The sequence below is a fragment of the Coloeus monedula genome (assembly GCF_965178545.1).
Source record: "Coloeus monedula genome assembly, chromosome: 38".
Classification (NCBI taxonomy): Eukaryota; Metazoa; Chordata; class Aves; order Passeriformes; family Corvidae; genus Coloeus; species Coloeus monedula.
Window position 1 is genome coordinate 862897 of NC_138818.1, and position 27402 is coordinate 890298.

Sequence of the window (27402 nt, forward strand, 5' to 3'; positions counted from 1 at the left end):
AGGGTCCATAGGTGCCTGTGGGGGTCTATGGGAGTCTGTAGGGTTTCATAAGGCTCTGTGGGATACAGGGTCCGTGGGGATCTATATGGTCTCTGGGGGGTCTATGGAGATCTGTGAGGGTTCATGAGTGCCCATAGGAGTCTATGAAGGTCTGTGGGGTTCTATAGGGTCTGTAGGGTCTATAGGGATGCATAGGGTTTGTAGAGGTCTGTGTGGGTCTGTGGGGCCTTACCGGAGTCTCTGGAAGTCTACAGGGGTCCTGACCCCCCTCCCCACAGGGCATCCACTGGTTCCCTTGGAAAGGCTTTGACGTCTCCATCCCCTTCACCGAGATGAAGCTGCGGCCACAGCGTGGTTGAGGGGGTCCCCTGAGTGCTAGGGGGTCCCAGGGTCTAGGGGGGGCCCCTGGGTGCTGGGGGGTCCCAGGGTCTGGGGGGCTCTCTGGGTGCTGGGGGGTCCCAGATGGGACCTGGGGAGGCTCAAAGGTGAAACTTTTTTATTGGGGGGTAATAAAAGCTGATGGTGACTCCCCTGTCCTGTGGTGAACTGGGGTGGGAGAGAGAAGGGAGTCAGGCCAAGGTCATTCCAGGGTCAAGGTCATTCCCAGGGCGACTAGGGGCAGGGCAGCTCCAAACGGTCCTTGTGGTTCTGGTCCCAGTGTCCACTGAAGTGCTGGACCTGATCTCCCCACTGGCCCTGGAGATGGCGAGATGTCCCAGCCTGGGCAACATGAACTTGTGGGCAAGGATGGGGTGGGGTGGCTCATCCAGGGAAGCCAAAAATAGAGGTCATTGAGTCAGGCAAAGCAAGTCCCTGGAACTGGAGCACCCTGGGTGACCTCCCAAGACTCAGAGGTGGATTCGGATCGTGGTCATGCCATGCTCGTCTCCTGGTCATGGTCATGTTGTGGTCATCTCATTGTCACAGGCATCTCATGGTTGTGTCGTAGTCATCTCATGTCACGATCCCATGGTCATCTTCTTATCACTATCATGTCACACTCATTTAATGGTCATGGTCATCTCAAGGTCATTCAGCTCCTGACCTGGCGAGGGAATTCAATCCCTGACCGAGGTGTGGGGGTTCTGTCCATGCACAGCCACTTTCTGTCCCAGGGTCATGGATCCCTTCCAGCACCTCAGGATTTCTGGGGTCTTTTATCCCAGATGAAGAGACATGCCCTCAACTCTTGTGACATCAGGAAAGGCTCCAGCAGTTGGGGCTCCATAAGCAGCCAAATCTCACTGGAGTGCACGGCCTGGGGTCCCACCAGCACTGTTCCAGAGGCAGGGATGGAATCTGCTTGGAAAGATGCTGGCACAGGTCCCAGGCAGCCACAGCTGCATCTGTGCCCAACCCTTATAGGGACCCCATGTCCTGACGGGTTCCTGCTCCAGGAGGGATCTTGAACTGGGCTCCAGCCTGGCCCCAGCCTGAGGGTCACACCCTGCTCAGGGCCGGCGCTGGGCCGAGGGCAGGACAGGGCCATCCCTGGTGCCAGGGCGCTGCGGGAGCTGTGTCCCAGTGCCAGCCCAGTCTGGAGCCAGAGCCCTGCTGGAGGCAGAGCCCCTGGGACCCCCGTGTGGGACAGCTCAGCAGAGCGGGATGGGGGGGATCCAGCAGGACACGGTAGCCCTGGGTGGGATGGGGGGGCCAGGCAGGGGATCCTCCCCTGGGGGCCTGGAGCAGTTTGGGGCTGCAGTGCCAGGAACGGGCTGGAGCCGGGCACTGTGGCCACCCCAGCACTGCCCCAAGCCCAGCCCTGGTGTCCCAGGGCCACCATTCCCCAGAGCCTCCAGAGCCTCCAGAGCCTGCAGATCCCAGCCACCGGGCTGTTCCCATTGCCTGTGACCTCGCTGCCCTCCCACCTCCCTGTTTGCCCTGATCCCGGGCTCCTGGTGCCCCAGGCAGAGGGGTCAGTCCAGCCCCCCATTCAGCCAAAGGATCTGACAGGAGTCAAGAGTGACACCTGGAGATATTGGGTTTGAGGCTGGGGTCAGCTCCAGGGGAATTCTGGAGTGGAAGGCTGCACTGGGAGCTGGAGGGGGCTTGGAGATGGGGGGATCTGCCTCTGGGAGCTGTTGGAGCTGTGGGCTCACCAGCGCAGCTTGGCCAGTGCTCAGGGCTGGTTTCCTCAACCCAAGACATCCCCAGAGCCTCATCCCTTCCAGGAAAAGCTGCTCCATGCAGAAGGTGGTTGAATTTGGGAAGGGTCCACAGGGGTCCTGCCTGGTGGTGTCAGCACTTCTGAAAGGATTCACGTGAACCCGGGAATAGAGGGAACACATGGTACCTCTGTTAGCAGGGACACACCCATATTTAGATGGGAATATTTTGGATCTAGAGGCTCAGGAGCCCCTATTTTGCCTTGCCTGCCTCATTATCACAAGAGATACAAAACCACAAAGCCACAGTGTGTCAGGGTCCCTCTTGTGATCTGTCACTGGCTGGATGCCAGGTACCCAGGAAAACTGCTTTAGTACTGCTCTTCTCAACATGGAGAGAAAATATAAGGAAAGGCTCATGCCTTTTGGGGATGGGGAGAAATCCCTCACTGATACCTGGGAAAACAGACTCGACTTGGGAAAGTTAACTGAAGTTATTGCCAAAAAAGTCAGAGGATATTGAGAAGTAAAACAAGTCTTACAAGCACCTTCTCCCTACACCTCCATCCTTCCCGAGCTCTCCCTCCTCCCCACATGATGATCATTCTGCCAACGCAGAAGAGAGAAATGAAACAAAAAAGAGTTTTAATAAAGGAACGCTCAATTACCAGCAGAAAATACAGCAACAAAACAAAAACCTGGATTTTTGAGACACAAAAGGTCACAAACTAACAAGAGCCCCACACATCAATGCCTCTGCAGCTGACAGGAGCCCAGGAGAGCCACAGGGAGCCTGAGCACACACCCAGCAACACCTTCCCAGGGGCTGCAGATCTGACTGCACATCCAAAGCCCTGGGAACAGGGACCTCGCCAGCACCTGGCTCACCCCAAACCTCACCTGTCACACCCCACGGGGACCTGCAGCCCTGGGGACACTCCAAAATGCTGGATCATAGATCTGGGCTGGCCGGAACGTCCCGGGCTCAAGCGGAGACCTGCGACAAGCACAAAACATTCCAGGTTTAGGGCCAGCCTGGCCAGAGGTGCCAGTTCCCTCCTGCGCACTCCCACCCGGAGCTGCAGCAGCCCAGCTGCGCAGGCGGAACGTGCACAGCTCAGCCGGCACACGGGGGCTCAGGGACGCCCCCAGTCAACGCTCCCACGTGCACCTGGCCACCAACTGCCAAACCATGGCTTTCGGGCGAGGTGAGAGCCCCTCGTGGACACAAAACGCACGACTCGGCCCACAACTGCACCTGCCCCACGCGGCGATGGGGCAGATCCCAACCCGGGCCCCCCTCTCCTCAAGCTGGGTCCAGGTCTGGCACGGGGACTCGATCCCACAATGGGAAAAAGCTCCACTGCCGGAGGGATCGGGAGCTTCCCGGGCCTCAGAGTAATTCTAGAGCTAAAGCGGTGAGAGACATCAGCTCCGCTCAGATAATACATGCCAGCGCTCATCCCGGGCCCGGGAAATGCCTCCTCCGGCCCGGCCCGGCCCGGCCCGGGCCTCCCCTCCCCTCCCAGCCGAGCGCCGCTGTTCGCAGCGCGGGCCGCTCCCTCCGGCCGCAGCCGTGCCCCGGCAGCGCAGCCCTTGGCACGGCGCTGGAGCCAGCGCCGCCAGCCGCAGCCAAAACGCCCCCGCCGCCGCCCCGGCACGGCCCTTCCCGCGGCCCCGGCTCGGCGGCGCCGGCAGCGGCCTCACGATCCTCCCGCCGCCGCCTCCCCGGCCCGGCCGCTCCGCTCTGGGCCGCGCCGTTCCGGCGGCGCCGCGCTCGGGGCAGCGGCTGCGGCACCGCGCCCTTGGAGCGGCCCCTTGCACAGCCCCGGCACCGGCACCCGCGGGGGCTCCGTGCCCGCGGGCCCCGCCGCTCCCCGCCCACGGCCCCTGCCAGCAACGAGACGCCCCGCGACCCCTCCCGGCCTCCCCACCTGCCCCCGGGCCCGTCCCGCACCACGCGGCCGCTCCCGCCGCCGCTTCCGCTGCAAGGGACACCCGCCCGCGGCGGGCCGGGAGGAGCTGCCGCCGCGATCCGCCCACATCCGCCGCCAACGCCTTGCACCCCCACCGCCCTCCGTTCCCACCCGTGAGAGACTGAAACATTGTGCTTAATGGCTTAAACTTTGCTCTGAAGGAGTTTTTGCCCATTACGGCAAAACTCTATGAAGAAGCTGCGACCACCGAAGCCCACCCCTCCCTGAGGATGCCTCCTCAGGGGAACTTCGGACTGTGAGTTACACCGCCTAAGGGAACCTGAGATAACAGAAAGGTGACACTCTTGTTCAATTATCTGAGGCCTAGAGAGAAGTAAACAAGGCTGAGGGAGAAGAAAGCATCCCCCCAGAAAGCCAAACCCAGCAACTGTCCTGAAAATCAGCTCTGGTTGCATTTGGGGTGGCAGAGGCCACGACCCACAGACCCAGTTTGCTGAGGTTTGCACATGCTCCCCCCCAGCCAAAGGGTTGGAGGAGAGGTTTTCGGTGTCTGCCACAACTTCTGGTCAGAGGCAGTGAACACCCATCCTCCGTTACACAAAACGGCTCACTTGTAAAAACCCCCACCTCAGGAAGGCCACACACATGGGACATTCATGTGAGGAGCAGCTGAAGAGGGGTCAGGAAACCATCAAAGACCCCCAGAGCTCCTCAGACTCATTTCCTGAGGCCTTCCACCAGAGCACTGCATGTGATGCAACAGATCCAGAGCCTGTTGTGAGAGACGGCGTCGAACTTGCTGCTCCCGCCCTCACTCCCCCGGGAGGTACCTGGGCATTCCCACATGGCCAAAACGTATATTAATCCATTGAACTCATGGGGGGACCCTCACCACCCAGATGACCAGATGGAAAGGAGCAACGGGATGCCCTTGGGATCTATGGAGTGGTGAGATTTTTTACTTAATCTGCCTCTTGTCACTCACTTTTCCTCCTCCACCTCACTTTCTATTCCTCCCCCGCTGTCTCTCTCTCTCTCTCTCATTTACTGTTAAATAAAATCCATACTACTGACTTTGGCTTATGGTCTCAGTTGTACCTCAGTTCAGGCAGAGGCATCTCTCCAAAAATTTTAATAAGCGGACCGTAGCACCATCCTCTCCTGCTGCTGCCAGGGAGAGCAGTCGGGAGTCCTTGCCCTGCCCCAGCCTGGGATCCCTCCCACGGCAGACAGTTCTCCACCAACTTCTCCAGAGTGGGTCCCTTTCCTCAGGCTGCTCCGAGTGCAGAGGGACCTCCTCAGCACCTCTGATAGGAAACAGCTTTGCCAGCTTCCCAAAGAGCAGAGACTTCCAGACCTTTACAGGGTGGGAAGAATAAAGGCTGTCTCCTCTGGATTAGGAATATCCATAGGTTGGCTTTGGTTTCCCCCCAGTGCCCCCCCCAGCTGCTCAAGTCTCTGTGCCTGTTTGTTCACTCACTGCAAGGAAGGGGGGGGTGGGAAACAGGGACGGGGCCTCAAAGAACACCAGCATGGGACCAGCACCCCCTGCGGGACAGGGGACACCCATCAGCAGGGGCTGGGACCAACACCTCCTGTGTGACACAGGACCCGTGCCACAAGGGAAGGAACAGGGAACACCATCACTACGGATACAACCCTGTGACACCCATGTGAAACCCTGGTGAAGCCCCTGAGACCCTCCCCCTCGGCACCACCTCCTCCCTGCAGTGACCCGAGGCGCAGGGACTTTTCCCGGTCTAAGTCAGGATGAGGATCACTGTGTCTCCCAGGAAGTAGAAACAAAACAAAGAATAGCTATAGAACAGGAAAAAAAGGGCCGCATTCCCTTGCAAAACACAGCAACAAATGCCCAACCCACGTTTTGCAGACACAAAAGGACCCCAACTAACAAGAGGCCCCGGTCCCTATCCTTTCCCTCCCCACGCATCAATGCCTCTGCAGCTGACAGGAGCCCAGGAGAGCCACAGGGAGCCTGAGCACACACCCAGCAACACCTTCCCAGGGGCTGCAGATCTGACTGCACATCCAAAGCCCTGGGAACAGGGACCTCGCCAGCACCTGGCTCACCCCAAACCTCACCTGTCACACCCCACGGGGACCTGCAGCCCTGGGGACACTCCAAAATGCTGGATCATAGATCTGGGCTGGCCAGAACGTCCCGGGCTCAAGCGGAGACCTGCGAGAAGCACAAAACATTCCAGGTTTAGGGCCAGCCTGGCCAGAGGTGCCAGTTCCCTCCTGCGCACTCCCACCCGGAGCTGCAGCAGCCCAGCTGCGCAGGCGGAACGTGCACAGCTCAGCCGGCACACGGGGGCTCAGGGACGCCCCCAGTCAACGCTCCCACGTGCACCTGGCCACCAACTGCCAAACCATGGCTTTCGGGCGAGGTGAGAGCCCCTCGTGGACACAAAACGCACGACTCGGCCCACAACTGCACCTGCCCCACGCGGCGATGGGGCAGATCCCAACCCGGGCCCCCCTCTCCTCAAGCTGGGTCCAGGTCTGGCACGGGGACTCGATCCCACAATGGGAAAAAGCTCCACTGCCGGAGGGATCGGGAGCTTCCCGGGCCTCAGAGTAATTCTAGAGCTAAAGCGGTGAGAGACATCAGCTCCGCTCAGATAATACATGCCAGCGCTCATCCCGGGCCCGGGAAGTGCCTCCTCCGGCCCGGCCCGGCCCGGCCCTCCCCTCCCCTCCCAGCCGAGCGCCGCTGTTCGCAGCGCGGGCCGCTCCCTCCGGCCGCAGCCGTGCCCCGGCAGCGCAGCCCTTGGCACGGCGCTGGAGCCAGCGCCGCCGGCCGCAGCCAAAACGCCCCCGCCGCCGCCCCGGCACGGCCCTTCCCGCGGCCCCGGCTCGGCGGCGCCGGCAGCGGCCTCACGATCCTCCCGCCGCCGCCTCCCCGGCCCGGCCGCTCCGCTCTGGGCCGCGCCGTTCCGGCAGCGCCGCGCTCGGGGCAGCGGCTGCGGCACCGCGCCCTTGGAGCGGCCCCTTGCACAGCCCCGGCACCGGCACCCGCGGGGGCTCCGTGCCCGCGGGCCCCGCCGCTCCCCGCCCACGGCCCCTGCCAGCAACGAGACGCCCCGCGACCCCTCCCGGCCTCCCCACCTGCCCCCGGGCCCGTCCCGCACCACGCGGCCGCTCCCGCCGCCGCTTCCGCTGCAAGGGACACCCGCCCGCGGCGGGCCGGGAGGAGCTGCCGCCGCGATCCGCCCACATCCGCTGCCATCTCCTCATCCCCATCCCATCCCCCCCACCCCACCTCCCTTCCCCTCCGTCGATGGAGGGCGGCACCTTCGACAGTCGCGGCATGGGCCGTGCCCGGTGGGTCCATGTCCAAGCACTCCGTGAGATGTTTATTTTTCATCCCTTTCTTCCACATGCAGCTCTCCAGGCCCTTGCTGAAGATCCCCTTTTAGCACCAAGCCTCTTCCATGTGCCTCACTCACCTGGCCGTGGTCTCCCTGTTCCTCAGCACTCCTGTCACCAAACCATCGGGAAAAACTTTCGAACACTATAATTTCTATATTAAAAGCATGTCTAGCTTTATTTTGGCGCTGGGATCACCCACCCCCAGCTATCTCACACACCAGTTGGTATCTATGTCACTAATACGTGTTCATCCCACTTCCCGAACTCAACACATATTTGCTAAACATTCCCACAAATTCACGTACATATTTAATCACTTCTGAAAATTCACTTACATCAGAGTAGGGGGTCTCTCAGTGGTGTCTGGTGGTTGTTTGGGGAACATCCCATTCCTCAAAGTATCCTTTTATGGTCAAGAGCCCCCTAAACCCAGTTTGTTCCCTTTGAATACATCCCAGCTCTATGGTGTGGCCCAGCCACACCTTTATCCCAGCATTGCTCAGATCCACAGTCTGTATTCTTATGGCTCAGGTACAATGGTGTTGGCCAGACACACTCCAGCTGCTCCTTCCCTCACCCTTCTCAAAGGGATGGGGGCACAGGAGAAGGAACTGTTGCTTCTTATTACATAATCTTGCCAAAAACCCCACTGTGTTCCTCATTATCTATTTCTCCACTGGTTCCATCCACATTTATTATCCTGTGTGCACACCTTTACATCCTTTTATCTTTTTTGCTAGTTAGTCTTTAAGCTCTATCCAGCAATTTCAGGAGAACTGAAAATTTCTATTCTGTGTTACATAACACCCCCTCTCTCAGGACCAGAGAGGCTGTCCCTTCCTGCAGCACCATGGACGTGCCCCTACCCTGGGATGGGGCCGTGCTCTGGGCAGTGCCAGGGGAGATGTGCTGGTCAGTCCAAAATGGGGCTGTGCTCCGGACAGTGCCAGGGCAGATGTGCTGGTCAGTCCAAAATGGGATTGTGCTCCTGGCAGTGTGGGGGTGGGGATGTGCTGGTCCATGGTCTGGGTCTGTTCCAGCTGAGCACCTGGTGGGAAGAGAGCCACAGCTGGCTGCCATGGATTGTGATCTCCTGGAGCACAGCTTAAGAGGGTGGACACTCAGCCCTGCTGCCCTGCACACGTGGGATCCAACACCATCCTCTGCAGCCACTCCCCACCCTCTGCTTCAAAAGCCATGGAGAAGGAGTCAGTGGGAGCAGTGGGGATCTTGCATTCCCTGCCCCTGCAGATGGGCATCTCCAAGCCCGTTCTCATGGCTGGGGAGACAATGACCACACTGGGATGGATGTGCCCGGCACCAGCTCAGTCACAGCCAAAGTCACTTCCAGTGGCCTCCCCAGGGTCTATTGGAGGCTGGGGTGTGTGTCTGGGACTTTGGCCAGTCTGAGCACATGCCTTGGCCTGAGGAATCTCTGGGGAGGGAGAGAGAGATGTCCTGGGCCACTGCTGTGGTTGAGCTCCTGGTGGGAGAGCCACGGTCACATGCAGGAGGATACAGAGGAGGACCCTGCTCATATCCATGGGAACAGGACTGTGGATACAAATATGCTGCTAGCAAGAATTTTTCTTGCTTCTTTTAAGTCCCGTGAGAGACTTTTCTCTCTCACAGAAGATATTTGTAGAGTTCTATAAACTATGAACACCTGTGACCTTGCAAAGCTTTGTTTATGGTACAGTAGAAAAATATTTTGACAATGGATGTTTTAGGATTTTAGCCAATCACCCCAAGGGATGGCTGATCCTTTGACCAATTAGACTGAAGAAAAAAGTCTATAAGAGAGTTGTAAAATAATTAAATAAATCAATGTTGCTGCACAATTCCTGCCTGTTGGATCTCTCTTCTCCTCCCTACCACTGCGGGACACTGTGACACAGGACATTTTCCAGCTGTGCAGGAACAAGGAGATCCAAGGGGCTGTGGCTGGGGCAGGTGGTGCAGGCTGGGGGGGCTCAGTTATGGCTTTGGGAAGGACCCAAGGAACCCTTAGTCCACTACGGAGGGGACAGAGGACTCAGAAGGACAGTCTGGGCATGATGTGTGGGAAGGTAAATTTGGAGAGGAAATATGATGGTCAGTCTCTGCATGGGGACTGCTCTGGGGTCATGGGATCATAGCCCATCACTGTCCCCTCCAAACTCCAGGAGTCACAGCTACCACCTCTGAGCCACCTCTGTGCCACCTCGGCTGCTTCAGAGAGAAGAAGCAGACATTACAGAGGGCCATTCCCTGTGGAATGCTCTGCCTGGGCTGTTTTTCTCTCTGGATGCCTGGAGAAGAGTATCAGTGTTCCATCCAATGTGGGATTGGGGAGCAGAACCACTGAAAAACTGCTCAGCAAAGCCAGAACTAATCACAGGTGAGCAGGGGAGATGATCCTGCCCCACAGGAGCTGGGTCCAGGCACCCGGGTGGGGGTGAGGGAGCTGCAGAGTGGGTGTCCGGAGCTGCCAGCAAATCCAGCCCAGTATGGCTGCAGCCTCTCCCCCAGCAGGTTCAACCTGCTGTGGTGAGCAGGTGTCTCAGAGCCACGCGGACACACAGACAGGCACAGGACAGACAGATACTCACAGGACACACAGACAGGCACAGGACAGACAGATACTCACCTGCCACCAGCAAGGCAGTCACCCACAGCTCCCCTGCACAGGACCCCCATCCCACATCAGTGTCTACCCCATGATGGCAATCCCCTATGCCAGGATCAGCACCCACCCCGTGGATGTGATGCCTGATCCTGAGACCAGCCTCCATCCTGTGACCATGATCCCTTATCCACACTGGGACCTGCATTCCTGCTTCCAGCTACATTAATGCCTTCTGCACCTGGAGTGCCTCGAACCCCTCCGTACCAGCTTGTATCTGGGTTGCAAATCTCAGGAGCTCGTTCCTTCCAGAAGGCTATTGATACCGGTCTTGAAGGCACCTGGAAATAGCATCTCAATTCTGCCCATGTTGTCCAGAAATTCCTTCCTGCATCAGGAACATCCTGGGTGGGGGTGTCCCTACATTGTTCAGGCACCTGAAGCAGCTGCAGCTGTTTGTGACCCAGGAGAGAAGATATTACCTGTGCCCCTTTCCATAGGGATACAGAAGCTCCCTACCTGCCTCTGTGATTCTGGGGAGTGTGATCCTGGTTCGTGAACTCCAGTGAAACCCACCCTGCTCATCAGAAAACCCACCTGAACCTTTCTCTTTAATGCGATGGAGAAATGTCTCTGCATCCCGGGGCTGTTGTGATGACAAATCACCTGAGGAGCATTGAGGAACCGTAGGAGTGTGCAGGAATTGTACAAGTAAGGGATAAATAATCCATGGACAGAAGTTGGGCTGCTCCGGATCTCCCAGTTGCAGTCAGGAATGTGACCTGTGGATCAGAACCTGTGGTGCTGGATAGGGAGTGTTTAACAGCCCCAAATCCACACATCCTGTGGGCTTGAGACTGGATTTAAAACAGAAAGAACACGTTAAAATCTTCATTAAACATTGGAATAACATAAAGTTACAAATTAACTTTTACTTAACTACAGGGAGAAAAAGTCACAGAATCTTCAGATCACTAAGGTTGGAAAAGACCTCCAAGATCAGTGAGTCCAGCCTTTGACCAAACACCACCTTGTCACTCAGCCAGAGCACTGAGTGCCATACCCTCGAACACCTCCAGGGATGGAGACTCCACCACCTCCCTGGACAGCCGCTTCCAAGGCCTGACAATCCTTTCCATGAAGGAATTCTTCCTGATGTCCAACCTAAAACTCCCCTGACACAGCTTGAGGACGTTTCCCCTTGTTCTGTCCCTTGTCTCCTGGGAGCAGAGCCCGATCCCCCCGGCTGCCCCCTCCTGTCAGAGAGCTGTGCAGAGCCACAAGGTCCCCCCGAGTCTCCTTTTCTCCAGGCTGAGCCCCTTTCCCAGCTCCCTCAGCCTCTCCTGAGGCTCCAGCCACTGCCTCGGCTCCGTTCCCGTCTCTGAACACGCCATTCCACCGATACCGGAGTGAAAAGCCAGCCGCGGTCGGAGCAAAGCCTGTGTGAGACCACGATCAGTTTTTTTTTAACCTGCTGGTTTAACCCAAGAAGTGTCTGCCCAAGGCAGGGACCCGGGCCCGTTTCTGCCGCGTTAACCCAAACTCTCCGTGAGAAACCCGCGAGCGGGACCCGAACCCATCTCGGGGGAAATTTCACACAGCAAAAGGGAAATAAAAGCCGATTCTCTGTCATCGACAAAACGGGGCAGAGGAGGGGAAGGGGCGCGGAGGAGACCCCGCACCGCCCTGTTCGGGGAGCACCGCCCTGTTCGGGGGCGGGGATGGTGCGGCCGCCCCGCAGCGCTGCAGCCGCCGCAGCGATGTCCGCGCTCAGCGCCGGCCGGGTGAGCGGGGCACGGGGGGGCACGGGGGGAGCCAGGGGAGGAGGGACGGGGCCGGGGTCGTGCTGGGGCTGAGGCGGTGCTGCCAACCTCAATCCCGGGGGTCCCGACTCGGGATCGGTGCGCGCTGCTCCTCCCGCGCCGCTCCGTTTCTCCCCCCGGGGTCGGTGCCCGCCCCGTTGGGAATTGGGAACATTACTTATATCGGGATCTATCGGTCGCCCTCCCCGGGAACTGCGTCGGCACTTCCAGTTCTCCCCGTCATTCCTGAATTAGGGGAAAGGTGAAGGTCGCCGGCTCTGCCGTGTCCATCCAGTGTCCCTCCAGTGTCCCCCGGTGGGATGTGGCCACCTGCCCCAAGTGTCACGGTGACAGCAGGAGCGACGGGGGCGACTGTGCCCGAGGGCAGGGGATCTCATGGATGATATTCCTGGCACCGGGATTTGAGGTTCAGTGCGGGCAGAGCAGGTGGAAGGCACGAGGAGCTGGGTCGCAGCGTGGAGAGGATAGCGAGGCTGATGGAATAGGCAGGTGCTTGCCCAGATCCTTACACAGAATCTCAGACTGGTTTGGGTGGGAAGGGATCTAAGAGACCACCCAGTCCCACCCCACTGCCAACTTGGAGCAGCTACATCAGGTTGCTCCCTGGTGCTATCCCACCTGACTGGGAACACTCCCAGCGATGGGGCACCCCCATGGCTCCAGTGCCTCATCCCTGTGTGAGAACTTTGGTCTCTTGTCACTCTGTGTTTCCCCCGGGGAGATTCCCCTGCCCATCCCTCACCTTCAGCCTTCCAGGGGTGTTGATGTGTCCAGAGTCACCTCAGTGATGCCCTTGACCTTGCCCAGCCCCAGGGAGCAAGAGAACCATGAGACTGAACATCTCAAACACAAACTTGGCAGCTCCTTCGGTGTGTGGGTGTGTGTGTGTGTGTGTGTGTGTGTCACCTTCAGCCTTGTTGAGAATCCTAGGCTTTTCCTAGTTTTGTCTAAATGTTTTGGTGGAGAAGCTGCATAGGACTGGATCATCCTTAAGAGAAAAACCAGCAAAACCAAAACTAAACCAAAGCCCAAACAAGTAAACCCCCCATGACTACAATACCCTGTCTTTTTTTATACTTGTTTTTTTTTTTTTTTGTCAGTTATACTTCAAACAAGGTCTAAAACACTTGGGAGGGTTGTTTCCTGGTGTTGTTTTGTTTTCCTTGCACACCTGTGGCAGCAGTTTGGTAAGAAAGCTCAGGCAAGAAGGGAAAACCTGGACGAGAAAGGACAGTTTTGCAAAACTTGTGTCTTGCGAAAACCCCGCAGATAAAACTTTACCTTGGGGACACCCCCAAGCTGTGCATAAGCACTGTCTCAGCAGCTCAGCATTCCATGCTTGATCCCAGCTCTCCCCACAGTTCACCTTTTGGCTTTACAGATATTTTCCGTATTCTCTGACAGTACCTTTTTTCCCTGTGCGCCACCTGTCACAGCCCCTGTCCCTTGCTGTGCTGTGGGGCTGCGCTGGCACCTTTAGGACAGGCCCCTCATTCTGGTCCAGGATATTCCCTCATTCTCATGGTCCTTTCCTGCTGCAGCTGCTCCGAACCCTGGTTTGGCCTGGCTGGAGGTTGCACTCCAGCAAACCTGCCCAAAATGTGCACCTGAGCAAACCTGGGAATGGGTTCAGCTTCGGTGAGTGCAGCAGGTGTGGGAAGGGAGGGAACAGGGAGGGACAAAAGGCAGTGCGGGGGGAAAAGAAGCAAAAAAAGGACCAAAAAAACCAGACAAATCCCAACCCAAACCCCAACAAAACAACTGACCAAAAAACCAAACAACAGTACTGCAGTTCAGGAGGAATTTTCCAGACAGGTGTTTATTTGGAATAGATTTCTATTCTTTTTATAAAAACTATTGGAAAACCAAAAGCCCTTTTTCTGTCCAGTTCAAGACAGCCAGGGCAGGGGGTGATATTTCAGAGACTTTCTTCTTTTTTGTAACCATCTTGAGCTTTTTTTATTGCCCAAATAGCCTCAGCATTGAGCGATGATCCCCCATTCGCTTTTAAACAGTACATTAACCATGAGCAGCACCAGGGCAACATGGTGCATCCAGGGATGTGACACAGAAATTTCTCCATACCTGGGCTATTACAGCAAATTCTCCGGGACAGCAGCATGTGCTTGACAGATGTTTTTGGTAAAAACATTTTGTTACCTGGCACTTTCTGCTCCATTTCCAGTTGTTTTTGAATAATTTTGTAACTAATGGTGTTGTGGGCATTGCTCAGAGCTCAGGGCAGTTCAGACGGAAGGAGGAAGTTGAGCTTCTTTATGACTTTTTTGCCTTATTTTTTCAACAGAACTGACAGATGAACAGAAGGAATTCCAAGCTACTGCCCGGAAATTTGCTCTGGAGGAGATTATTCCTGTTGCTGCACAGTACGACAGGACTGGAGAGGTAAATCCACCCCACAGGAGGGAAAAAACAGATTTTTCTCTTTACGCAAAATTTGAAATGTTACCTCTGATAATCAACCGTGATTTTCCCTGTTTCAGTATCCTGTGCCACTCATCAAACGGGCCTGGGAGCTTGGGCTGATGAATTCCCACATCCCAGAGAGCTGTGGTGAGTGTGATCCCTTTTAATCCCTAAAATAAACCAAAGAAAAGGCCTTGGAGGAGACTGAGGTGTGAAATTATGGATTACATAAAAAATTACCTGTTGCACACTGGAGTAATCCCAAAGCAATTTGTGGGCAGGTTGACCCACATGGGTGTGATGAGGCTGGCTGGGATCAGGCGAGGAATTAGATCCTGATGTAGTAACTTATGGCTGGATTTTCTCCCACGATCCCCGTTCCCATGATTCCCATGTCAAGAATTCAAGGATTTACTTTGATCCTGCCTCAGGCTGTAGCAATTTAAGGGCTCATTCCTGAGGATCAGTTACCAGTTTAGCCGAGGTGCAGCAGGTGCGTAGCCATGGATAAAAATGTTACATTTCAGATTCCCTGTTCTACATGAAAGTGGAGTTGGGAAGTGTCCAGAGCAGGCCCTGATGGGGTTTTTTTGACTGATTTGGTGTATCTGGTATCAAAAACTGAGTTTCTGCAGCAAAGCCTGAGAATCATAGGAAGGTTTGAATCAAGAGTGGCCTTTAGAGGTCCCCTTGTCCGACCCCCAGTAGCGAGAGTGAGGGGCCGGGTGGGTGCAAAACACTCAAAATTCAGGAATGAATTTGAAAAGCCATCAAGTTTCATAGTGGGAAATCATCAGCACAATTTGGCTGGATATCCTTATATAGCCTGAAAAACGAGGTATTGATGAGACTAATGGTGGGTGTGGAAATATTGAGGCTGGTGTGAGGAGCTGTGGGAGAAGGTCATTTGAACTGAATGTTCAAATGAAATTCAAAATCGGAAAAGAGATGGACACAGGAAAGGCATGAAGTGATTCAAACTTCCCAGGTAAAATGGTGTCTGCCTGCCTCTGGAAAAAGGGATTTGAGGGATACAATTGATAGTTTTGTGAGACATCAGAGCCCATGTGGCCCTTTTCTGCCTCCCAAGAGCCAGGGAATGCTCAGATGTAAAGTAGTGGCAGATCCTGGTGGCACCTTTTGGCCATTTTGTGCCACTTGTCCCACCTTGAGCACAAAATTAACCCCCCTGAGAGTGGTGAAATGGGATTTTTAAATCATCTGATTGCAATGAAAAGAAACAAATAACAAAATTATCAATCTGGCAGCATGCTATTTCCCAAGGCGTTCCCAAGGGAGAACATCTGATGGAACTCGGTGCCCATGGGGGACATTTGGCATAATAAATGCTTGTAAATCATTAATATTCTGCACTTGAGACCCCTCTGAGTCTCCTCCTGTCCCCCCACAGGTGGGCTGGGGCTGGGCACCTTCGAGGCATGTCTGATCACGGAGGAGCTGGCGTACGGATGCACCGGGGTGCAGACGGCCATCGAGGCCAATTCGCTGGGGGTGAGTCCTGCACCTGTCCGGAACTGGGGCTAGGGCCGTTAACTGGGCTCTGTGTCCTCCAGGCTGGCCTCTGGGTCCTCCAAACTGGGCTCTGGGCCCTTGAGGTGATGGGTTAATGCTCTGAACATTCCCTTCCAGCAAATGCCTGTGATCATCGCTGGGAACGAGCAGCAGCAGAAAAAATACTTGGGCAGAATGACAGAGGAGCCCCTGATGTGTGTGAGTGTGACCAGGGAATCCCATTGATTAATTAATTAATGACAGAGGAACCCCTGATGTGTGTTTGATTGGGGAATCCCATTATTTAACGTAGTTAATTAATGACGAGCCTCTGATGTTTGTGTGACCGAGGTCGGTCATTGCCCACAATTCCACAATGATTTTGTGGTTTCCCAAACCCAGAATGTAAATTCCTTGGGATCTGGGGGCTGTTCTTCCAGGCTTACTGTGTGACGGAGCCAGGCGCGGGCTCGGATGTGGCCGGGATCAGAACTCGGGCGGAGCGGAAGGGGGATGAGTACATCATCAATGGGCAGAAGATGTGGATCACCAATGGTGGGAAGGCCAACTGGTGCGTTCCCTCTGTGGGCATACTGGTCTATACTGGGGTTTCTTTAAGGGCCTGTCACAAGCCAGGGTGTTCCAGTGTGCCACCAGTTCATCAGGAAGAGGCACCAGTGGCCCCAGTGCTGCGGGGTGCCCAAAGAGGGAACGGGCTAATGACCTCAGAGCTCGATGCTGTCACAGCTTCGCTCAGAATGCCGCTCATTTGGGCTGAAACCAGACACAATTCCCTCTGCTTTCCCTTTGGGACAGCGAGTTACTCAGGCTCAACTCCAAAATGCTCAGGTTACCAAGCCCTGACCTGGCTCCCAGACAGGGATCAGCTGCTTCTGACTCAGCCGGGAATGCCTTCCACTCATCGGGAAAACAGAAAAACTCTGGGATGTAATTGCCTTAAGGTAATACATTTCCAAGGAGTCCCAGAGCCCAGGCTGTGCTGCAGGGTCTGAGGAGGGCAGTACAGACCCTTCCTCGGGGCTTACACTCTCCCCACCCCAACACACAAACTCTTCTCAGTTCAAGAGGAAAAACTTTATACATTTATCTATGAAAGTTGGGATTTCTCACTGTTTTATTTCTTGCCCGAGGCAGAACCATCACAGAGACTTTGCCAGCACATTCCTGACCCCCCTAAATGGGATTTACAGCAATTGCTGATACAAAAACCTCATTTGCAAATGATAGTGGGAAGAGTAAAATGGAAATATTTGCAATCAAGAGGAAAAGGCCTTGCACACAATGCCGCATTCCCTGTACAATAATGCTTAGAGTTGTGCTGGGAATTGGCTTATTTTGGGCTATTTGGGAGGCTGAGTGGGATATTGAGACTTACAGACACATGGAAAAGGTGGAGAAGCTTTGCAGGTTTACCTGAGGGAATTTCATTAAATCTTGATTTTGCAGGAAGAGATGTTTAGACAACACTGACATTCCTCGCACTCCCTCCCCCTCATTTGGGTTTTTTTTGGAAGGGCCAATTAAAAAGGGTTGTTACCTTCCCACTCTATTTCCTGTACAGTACAAATATGGACAAAACCACTTGGCATTTTTGCCATGAAGTATCTGATTGTTGGGGATGAGTTGAGCCCCCATCTCTGTCCTCCCCAGGTACTTCCTGCTTGCCCGCACCGATCCTGACCACCGGGCCCCAGCCAGCAAAGCCTTCACGGGCTTCATCGTGGAGGCCGACAGCCCTGGGATCCAGATTGGCAGGAAGGTGATCATCAGGAATTACTGCTCCTTCCTGAACCAATAACACAATGAATTGCCATGAAAGGGAAATGGCTGAGCCTTGTCAGGGCTCATAGACAGGGATATTGGAATTCTCACAGTGCCCAGAAACTGTTCATAAGACACATTTAATAATTATATTTATGTAGATATATTTTTAATGGAATTATATATGCATAATATATGTAAGATAATTATATAATATACAATTATATGTAATATATATAATTAGATACAATGATGATAGAATTATAATTGTATGAATTCAGATAAAGAATTACTCAGAAGGGCCTAAAGCAGATAATTTTGCCCAGCTGCAAAAGAACCTTTAAGAACATGGAATTGCCGAGAACCAATTAATGTCCAGGGGGAGTGAAGGTGTTGGCAGAACTTTCCCCAAAACCAGCCGTCTGCTGCAATTTCAGCTCCTCCTGCCCAAGTAAGGCACCATGGAGGTCCTGATTTTCTCACTCTGCTTATATTTGGAACCTGAAAACCTGATTTACTTATGAATTTGTCTTTTGGCAGCACAGCTGTGTCTCGCAGCTGCTCCAAGTGGGTTCTTGACTGTTTTCTCTCCCATATGAGAGGATAGATTTGAATTATATGTCGAATTGAATCCTCCAGAGGATAAATTGAACCAGAAAAAGCCAAAGGAGGGATTCCAGCCTCAGAACTGATCTCCCACATGGAGGCAGTAACCTGCTCAGGTGTGACAGGTCAGGGACTCACTGGGCTGGGGAGGCCAAACTAGTATTTCTTGTCTCTGGTGGGTTTTAGTTAAAACTGAAGTGGCTTTTTAAGGGAAAAAAGCTTCCTTTATTGTTTAAGTGAACTAAAGGATGGAACTGGTTGTACCTGGGAAGAAGCTGATTCAGTGGCACCTCCCTTTTCCAGGAGCTCAACATGGGCCAGCGCTGCTCGGACACGCGTGGGATCGTCTTTGAGGATGTGCGAGTCCCCAAAGAGAACGTGCTGATCGCAGAGGGCGCCGGCTTCAAGATCGCCATGGGCGCCTTTGACAAGACCAGGCCCCCGGTGAGTGGCAGGAATGGGCTGTTCACAAAACTAACAGGAATTTCTGCTGCTCATCCTGCACTGTGCCTCCCCAGGTGGCAGCGGGGGCTGTGGGGCTGGCGAGGCGAGCACTTGACGAGGCCACGAGGTACGCGCTGGAGAGGAAAACCTTCGGGAAACCCATTGTGGAGGTGCGTCCAAGAGCTTTAGAGTTACACATGGGAAAGTCTGATCCAACACAGATCCCAGTTCCATAAAACTCCTTGAGCACAACTTCCCAAATGTGTTGAATTTGCAAATGAAGAAATGAAGATAAAATTATATATTAGGGAAGATTTATTCCCAGAAAGGCCTGGCTGTGGTGGAGTCCCCATCTTTGTGGCACTTGGGGACACAGTTTAGTGATGACCATGTTGGTGCCGGGGTGAGGCTTGGCCTTGATGATCTTAACAGTCGTGTCCAACCCCGACAATTCCATGATCCCAAGCAGAAGGCTCCTTGCCCTGCGGTGTCGCAGCCCTCTGAGGCTCACGTGGTGGATCTCCACTCTCCCAGCACCAGGCCGTGGCATTCCTGCTGGCAGAGATGGCCATGAAGGTGGAGCTGGCCCGGCTGGGGTACCAGCGTGCAGCCTGGGAGGTGGATGCTGGCCGCCGCAACACCTTCTACGCCTCCATTGCCAAGGCCTTCGCTGGGGACGTCGCCAACCAGGTGGCCACTGATGCTGTGCAGATTTTTGGGGGCAATGGCTTCAACACAGAATATCCTGTGGAGAAGCTCATGAGGGATGCCAAAATCTATCAGGTGAGTGCAACAGAGTGAGGGGTCTCCATGGCAATGCGGGCACTCAGTACAAAGTAATTAATTGTGATTAATTGCAATCAGGATGGACACAGGCTAAAAATATTTGGAGACTGAAAGGCGTTAAATCAGGGAAGTTCTCAAGTTACCACTCGTTGGGCAGGTACTTTGGCTGAGATGTCACCAGCACTGAGGTCCATGAAATAACTAATTAGCATTAATTACCCTCTGTGTGCTGCAGAAACAGCCATGAGGCGCAGCCCATGGTGATTCACTTCTTCAGATATTTATTTATTGGTTTCTTTTCCAAAAGAACAAAACACAGTCATATTTCCTCATTTTCAGCCCACAGACATCCCTAATCCCCAGTGCTTTTTCTGCAGTGTTATTGCCAAGAAATTATTCCATGCCAGAATTCCTCTGTTGGTTCCAGTTTGTTATTCAGCAGGAATGAATTAATTTCATTAGGAAACCCAGCGACCTTCACCTTTTCCCTCTTTCCAACATTAACCATGATTGACTGGAACTGATCCAAACAGGTCTCAGGGAACATATATGGCCCTGACCTGTCACCAAGTGACCACAGCTGCTGAGATTCCAGGTGGTTGACATTCCATTTACAGCTGACTTTAAAATTCCAACTGTTCTCACCAGCCAGGAATTTTTCCTTCTCCAAGGACAGAAAGCAGATGTTTGGAACTGAGAAGTTCTCAGTCCTGATTTCAGTCCTGCCAGGAAGGGACTGAACAAGCTATGAGACTTTGTCAGAATCGGGCTCTTTTCCTGTTCTGGGGTTGTTTTCCACCAAGATCCTCCATCACACAGTTCCATCATCAATGCATGGCCAGGCATGCTGAGGTTTTGAAATTGTTCAAATTACTCTGATTTAGTGTGAAATTTGAGGTGTTTTTCCTGTTCCACTCCATCCCTGCAAGAACCTGGGAAAGGGGTTGGACCTTACAATTCCAGCAGCTCTACTTGGAGAAGCTTTGTGCAGTTTGGGGAGTATTACCCTGATTTTGTGACTGCAAAGAAAGTGGATTTGCAGGTGTGGGAGTGATTTGCCAAAGCAACTTTGGGCAGGATTGGGAGCTGAAACACTGAAATGCCCAAATTCTACTGTCCTGAAGCTGCCCTGGGCTGTAACTGGGGAATCCCTGGATCTCTCCTGTGCCAGGCACACACGGGTGTTTGGATACCTGGGGAGTCCCTGGATCCCTGCTGCACTGAACACACACACCTGTATGTGCTTATTGCCTGCTATGGGTCATTGTCACACTAATTTTTCCCAGTTTTCCCTCTTCCTGCCCCCGGCTTAGTGCAGGGAGGGGTCACAGGTGTGCAGACTCTGGTCAAACACCTTTCCCAGCTCCTGGCTCACCCATCTCTGGTTCTCCCCACAGATCTACGAGGGCACGGCACAGATCCAGCGGGTGATCATCGCCCGTGAGCATCTGGGCAGGTACAAGGCCTGAGGGATGCAACAGCTCCAGGCCTAGTATTCCAGGGAAAGGGATTGTGCTGCATTTCTCCATTAGAAAAACATGGGAAAACCCCTTTTCGGTCAAACTCCTGTTCTGGTGCCTGATCCAGCACAGGCGCTGGGACCCCACCCATCCCCTGAGCCCATCCCACTGATTGAATATCTCAAATATCCCTAAATCCCATAGGGATCATATCGCTCTCCCCAAATCAACCTTTGGCTTTCAGCAGCAAAGGAGACAAAACCTTTCCCCAGCAAACCTGGATGAGCAAAGAGTGAAACAAATTCTCATTTTTTAAAATTTATTTTTAACAGTGAGAGCAAAAATACAGCACATCCCAGGAGTCGGATTTGGGGTGTTTCCATGTTTTTAATGGCACGGATAGGCTCTCTTTGTTTATTCCCGGGGCTTGGGTGATAGCAACTGGATCAACCTCAGGGAACTTAAAAAACCTGACTTTTCCTCCTGTGGAGGGGCCCAGCTGGCTTTGGCACTTAGACTCCAGGGCCCCAGTTCCCAACATCCATAGGAAACACTGTGGGTTTGGAGCCTTTCAACAGCCAGATCTAAATAAAAACTAAAGTGAATCCATGTTTCTCATGCCTTGAGCCAGAATTCCTTGTTATGGGTGAGTGGTAATGATGGTGTGTGAGAGGGGATGCATGTGTCCTGGGAGGAAAGGAGTGGGATGAGGCAATGGGAACCTGAATGAACTGATCTAGTGGAAAAGTGTGCAGGAAATGGGCTGGGTTTGGGCATCGCATTGTGGGCTGAGCTGGGCCTCGCCCTGATGCCCTGATGCAGGCCAGGAACAAGACTTGTGCAGCACAGAGGATTTCCCTGGAAAAGTCCTGTTCTGGAATGATTGCCAGGCCCCAACAAAAGCTGTCAGTGTTGACAGGGCAGGGGCGGCTGATCTCGCACTCCTCGCACACTGGTGGGATCCACTGCCATGTGCCAGTCTCAGTGTGGGACAGGCTGGTGGGTGGGACTGGGGTGGGCTGGGAATGGACAGGGAAGGATGGAATAGGGATGGAAGTGGATGGGCGCTGTGCCGAAAAGCCACACTGTGAAAAGCCAGTGTCCACAAAGGAGACAGAGGAGTCCTGCAACTTTGCTCGAATAAAGGGAGAGAGTCCACTGGGGCACACGCCCGTGGGGTCTCTCTCTCGGTTTTGGAGGACGCAGCCTCCTTTTATCCTAAACTCCCGGCCGCATGTTGCTCTCTTCCTTTCCCCATCGGTTGAGGTACCAGGAAGGCACAGCCTTCCCGAACCACTGACCCCATATCCCCCCTTGAACATGTGCCGCCGTTTTCCCCTGAAGTTCAGACCATCTGCAAGAGACTTTGTGCAGACCCGTTTGTCCTATTACCCTGAAGTTCAGGAGCTCAAACTGTCAAACCACCTGAGTGCTGTAACAAACTTAAGCAAGTGGATGTTCATAGGGATATTAAGACCCATTTCAAAGACATTAATGCTCGTTTCTAAGACAGTAGCTGTTGTGATAAGAAGTGATGCAGAGTCCCCAGGCAGGTGCAAAGGAGAGCCACTTTATTGCAAAAACCTGGTGTTTTTAAGCAGTTAGCCAGTTATCAGTTTACATAGTTTTAAAGCACAACAAACATAATTCAACCAACCACCATACACCACGATGTGAACACGTTATGGTCAAAGTCCTGGGATGACTTTATGATGTGTATCCCGTTGAATCATGCCACAACCGGGCTAGGAGACACTTCAGAGACAGAGTCAGAGAAGTGGGTATTTGCTTTATTTGGCGTGCCGGGTGTGTGGGGATCGCTCCTCCAAACACACACACACCGGTGCTCCCTACAACACAGTATTATGGGCTAAATTATGAATATTCATCACATTCCTTGGGACAGGCGTGGTTATACAAATTATTTATCAGCAGTCATTAGCATATGGGCCACACATGCGCTGTGTGTCCTGGTGGTCGTGCTGAGGAAGACCTCTCCTCTTCCTCGGGGGTCTTTTCTGATGAAGGCCAGTAGTCATCCTCTCATGAACTTTTCACCTTTCTCCCTGGGCATGCGTAGTCCTTTGAGGAATGATTCAGCGGTCTCTGAGATAATCCTTGTCCCCTCTATCTTGACAAGATTAGGGTGAATTCGGCTTCTCAGGCTTTGTAATTAACATCTTCTGTCTGAACTAACATTTGCTGTCTCCCAATAGTTAACTTGTGCTTACATGAGATAGTTATTGACTGCCCCTTCACCGTATCGCTGCTCTATGCCCAGAAATTAATTCTGTGCCATTCTGTGCCTTTAAACTGAGCCCGAGAGAGGGAAGAGAAAAAACCGAATGAACTTTTCAAAACAGTAGTTCAAGAACACAGATACGCACTCCTCTATGTTCTCCTGTTGTGATAACAAGAGCAGAGGAAGTGCCCTTCTTGCTTTTCAGCCAGCTTTCGACTCCTTTTCTCCAGAGGGAGACAGACAGTTGAACTTTGTTTTCCTGGGATTTCAGTTTTTCCCTTCTCTTCTGGACTGTTTCAACATCAGAACACATCGGGGAATTTTCCACCGAGGCCCCGGAGGTGAGCCCACACCGAGCCAGCTCCTAGGAGGAGGAAAGAGACCACACCTACAGAAGGACTCTGAAATATTCCGAGGTTTCTCTCCACAGTGAGAGGTTTTATTATTTAGCATTATTATCTTTTTCCTGTGTGTTGGTTAAATAGTTTTTAATCTCTTTCACTTTTGCTGGAGGAAAAATTTTTTTTCCCTGAACCTGGTGGGGAAGGGATGGTTGTAGCCTGCCTTCTATCAAAAGATATTTTCCTCCAAATTTGTTCAAATTGGCACATGTTTTTCTACCCTTAATTCAGCTGTGTCTCCTTCCTAGAGTCGTTTTCTACTTAGCGGAAGTAACAGGCATGATCCATGATTTCACAAAAGCAACAAAGCCTTCATTGTATAAGGTTTTACCTACGTGCAAAAAGTAGTGAAGAACCCTGCACCCATTCTTCCACACCGAGTCCTTCGTAAAGACATTAGCACCCATTTCTCCTATCAGGAGGAAAGCAATTGGGATGGGGATGAAGGCAACTTGAATCGAGCCGGCTAGGGTGGAGAAGGTTGCGATGGGAATGGAGGTGGATAGGGACAGACGCGGTTGAGATGGGGATGGAGGCGGATGAATGGGGATGGTATGGGCATGGAGGGCGATAAAGGGAGAACGAGGCCGATGGGATGGGGATGGATGACCAGAGGTGGATGGGAGCAGATGGAGGTGGTTGAGATGGGAATGCAGGCCAGTGGGGGCGCATGGAAGAGGATCGCGGCGGCAGCTCCTCCCGGCCCGCCGCGGGCGGGTGTCCCTTGCAGCGGAAGCGGCGGCGGGAGCGGCCGCGTGGTGCGGGACGGGCCCGGGGGCAGGTGGGGAGGCCGGGAGGGGTCGCGGGGCGTCTCGTTGCTGGCAGGGGCCGTGGGCGGGGAGCGGCGGGGCCCGCGGGCACGGAGCCCCCGCGGGTGCCGGTGCCGGGGCTGTGGAAGGGGCCGCTCCAAGGGCGCGGTGCCGCAGCCGCTGCCCCGAGCGCGGCGCCGCCGGAACGGCGCGGCCCAGAGCGGAGCGGCCGGGCCGGGGAGGCGGCGGCGGGAGGATCGTGAGGCCGCTGCCGGCGCCGCCGAGCCGGGGCCGCGGGAAGGGCCGTGCCGGGGCGGCGGCGGGGGCGTTTTGGCTGCGGCCGGCGGCGCTGGCTCCAGCGCCGTGCCAAGGGCTGCGCTGCCGGGGCACGGCTGCGGCCGGAGGGAGCGGCCCGCGCTGCGAACAGCGGCGCTCGGCTGGGAGGGGAGGGCCGGGCCGGGCCGGGCCGGAGGAGGCACTTCCCGGGCCCGGGATGAGCGCTGGCATGTATTATCTGAGCGGAGCTGATGTCTCTCACCGCTTTAGCTCTAGAATTACTCTGAGGCCCGGGAAGCTCCCGATCCCTCCGGCAGTGGAGCTTTTTCCCATTGTGGGATCGAGTCCCCGTGCCAGACCTGGACCCAGCTTGAGGAGAGGGGGGCCCGGGTTGGGATCTGCCCCATCGCCGCGTGGGGCAGGTGCAGTTGTGGGCCGAGTCGTGCGTTTTGTGTCCACGAGGGGCTCTCACCTCGCCCGAAAGCCATGGTTTGGCAGTTGGTGGCCAGGTGCACGTGGGAGCGTTGACTGGGGGCGTCCCTGAGCCCCCGTGTGCCGGCTGAGCTGTGCACGTTCCGCCTGCGCAGCTGGGCTGCTGCAGCTCCGGGTGGGAGTGCGCAGGAGGGAACTGGCACCTCTGGCCAGGCTGGCCCTAAACCTGGAATGTTTTGTGCTTGTCGCAGGTCTCCGCTTGAGCCCGGGACGTTCCGGCCAGCCCAGAGGTGTGATCCGGACACACCACCTGATCCTGTCCGGGGCTGGGGTTGGATCCAGCTGCTCCCAGCCTCCCATCAGGCATTTGGAAAACCGGGGCATCCCTCCTGCACTCCGTGACCCAATGGAAGGGGCTTCCCCATAAACCTTGTCCACAACTTCCTGGGGAGCTGGGAATGCACAGCACGGGGTGTCACCCACTCCTGGGGAGCTGCCAGCTGAGTCCCTGGGGCAGAACTGGGAACAGCTCTTGCTCCAGGGACAAGCTGTGGGATGGCTCACATCCCACTGATCCTGGGAGCTCTTGGATCTACCCCTGCACCCCTGGAAAGCTTTCCCTTGCAGTCAGCCCCACTTGATTTTGGGTGTTTGTGCTTCATGTGCACTCCACCCACACCCTGGGGTGCCTTGGGATCCACCTACGCTCTGAGGGGCTCTGGGGTGCCCTGGCTTGTGCTGGGGATGCAAGGGAAGCAGAGGGTCCTTGGGGAAGGTGCCCCCAGTGAGAAATGGGGAACAGGAGCTTGTGTGGCTGTGCCCAGAAAGCTGGGAGGGGTCTTGGGAAAGGGGTGATGGTACCAAGAGACCAGTAGAACCCTTCCAGGGAGGAAACAGGTTGGACATTCCATAGGGAAGCTGGGCCCTGGCACCAGCGCATCAGGTGCGGAGGGTGAAGGAAGCAGGCAGAGCTGCTCTTCTGCGGATCCTGCTGCATGGGATGTGACAGTGGCCATCCCATGGGATCAGCACTGGGGAATAGCAGCTGGGGAGAGGAGTCAGGGCCAGTGCTGCTCCTTTGGGCTTCCCTTGTCTCCCTCCTGGGACAGGAGTAGGATTTGGAAGGGATGTGGAGCTCCAGCTCTGCTCCATGCCTTGCACAGCTGGGAATTGCAGTACAGGTGCTTCACTGCCCTTGGAATCACCTTCTCTTGTTACCACATGAGCCACATGGCTCCTCCTCCAGCCCCAGCTCCTGCCAGGCCTCCTCCAGCCCCTCTCTGTCCCTTGCCAGCTGCTCCTCTTTGGCTTTCAGCATGTGGCACTGGAATTTCAGCTCTGCCTTTCCCAGGGATGGGCTGGGAAACCCAGTATGTCCCCTGCCCTGTCCTGGACACTCTCATGACATCCCAGGGTTTGGGATCCTCAAACAGGGATCTTGCCCTCCCCCACCTGGGATTTTGGCCTCTCAAACTGAAGGTTGGGATCCTCAGACTGGGGGTTGGGACCGTCAACCTCTTGTCTTGAGAGCTCATTCCCCAGGCACCAGTTTCCACCCTAAACTGAGGGATTTCTATTTTTCATTCCAGTTTCTCAGGGAGGAGCTGGGGGTGTCTGCAAAAGGCCGATCCTGGTCCCGACCAGCAGAACTGGCGCTGGTTTGGAGTAGGGGGTCAATGGGTCGGTGATCACGACCCCCCGTTTTGTTGGTTATAAAGCGGCTGGTTTTGCGCTCGATGGTGGATTTTGGGGGGTGACACCCCGATAAAACTGGGGGGATGTGTAGGGGAGGGCTTTATTTGAGGGCACAGAGAGAAAAGGGGTGTGGGGCACCCCAGGGTGGGTTTGGGATCTCCCTTCGGTGGGGGAGGGGGTTGGAGGGAGCCCAGCTCGAGCTTTGGCGTCTTCAGGGGGGGTTTGGCATCTGAGGTGGTGGCGCCACCTGGCGGCTGCAGGGACCCACGGCCAGATTGGGGGTCCGGAGGGGCTTGGGGGGTCCCTCCCAAGTGGGGGATGCGCTGCGAGGACCTTGGAGACCCCAGGATGTAGATTTGGGGTTCCCAGGATGGGGGTGGGCCGCTGGGAGTGGGGTCTCTCAGGCACTGGGGCCTCCTGGTGACTGGGAGGACCCAGCGCTGGGGTTCCCAGTCCTCCTCACCGGGGCTGCGGCTGGGGACTCCCAGCCTGGGGTTTGAGGCTTCCAAGGGTGGATTTTGGGGATGCCCAGGACATATTTGGGGGTTCAAGGGTGGGTTTTGGGGGTCCTGGGATGGATTTTAGGGTTCCAGCACCCTCAGTGCGAAGTCCAGAGCTGGGGCGCTGTGGGTCAGACACCCCATGGACACCACGTCGATGTGGGGCCCCAAGAACTGGGGGAGGGTCCCCAAAACGATCCCCCCGCTGGCCTCCACGGTCACCCCGG

At 54.9% G+C, this 27402-nt stretch overlaps 2 protein-coding genes and 2 long non-coding RNA genes across 6 annotated transcripts in view; 2 read left to right on the forward strand and 2 right to left on the reverse strand.

Annotated features, from left to right (window-relative positions):
* Window positions 1-386, forward strand: part of LOC309584247 (tenascin-X-like) — a gene marked incomplete at its 5' end in the record, with an annotated part of 34442 nt that extends 34056 nt beyond the window's left edge. Inside the window, one exon of the mRNA XM_082300206.1 lies at window positions 279-386. Within this exon, the coding sequence (XP_082156332.1) occupies window positions 279-359 (81 nt within the window). The 3' untranslated portion in view covers window positions 360-386. The remainder of the gene's footprint in view (window positions 1-278) is intronic.
* Window positions 387-2811: 2425 nt separating this feature from the next.
* Window positions 2812-7212, reverse strand: LOC309584252. Its single transcript, XR_014227214.1, has 3 exons — window positions 7175-7212; window positions 6146-6242; window positions 2812-3102 (listed from the first exon to the last, which is right to left on the reverse strand). It is a non-coding gene; the product is annotated as an uncharacterized lncRNA (long non-coding RNA).
* A 154-nt stretch (window positions 7213-7366) lies between these two features.
* LOC309584251 lies at window positions 7367-13395 on the reverse strand. Of its 2 annotated transcripts, none has more exons than XR_014227212.1 (3): window positions 11915-13395; window positions 10641-10900; window positions 7367-8486 (listed from the first exon to the last, which is right to left on the reverse strand). It is a non-coding gene; the product is annotated as an uncharacterized lncRNA (long non-coding RNA). The 2 variants fall into 2 exon arrangements; XR_014227213.1 differs by having other exon boundaries at window positions 10641-11482.
* LOC309584250 (medium-chain specific acyl-CoA dehydrogenase, mitochondrial) lies at window positions 11682-21489 on the forward strand (the record flags this gene model as incomplete). 2 transcript variants are annotated; one of them, XM_082300209.1, is made up of 12 exons in its annotated part: window positions 11682-11827; window positions 13408-13504; window positions 14172-14269; window positions 14368-14437; window positions 15702-15802; window positions 15941-16021; window positions 16243-16373; window positions 17474-17582; window positions 18494-18634; window positions 18709-18804; window positions 19169-19417; window positions 20818-21489. In XM_082300209.1, 12 exons carry the CDS (start codon window positions 11765-11767, stop codon window positions 20887-20889), a joined length of 1308 nt encoding a protein of 435 aa, XP_082156335.1. In that variant the 3' UTR covers window positions 20890-21489. The 2 variants fall into 2 exon arrangements, with proteins under 2 accessions (XP_082156335.1, XP_082156336.1); XM_082300210.1 differs by lacking the exons at window positions 11682-11827; window positions 13408-13504; window positions 14172-14269; ... (1 more) ...; window positions 15702-15802; window positions 15941-16021 and adding an exon at window positions 16078-16083.
* Between the last annotated feature and the right edge of the window lie 5913 nt (window positions 21490-27402).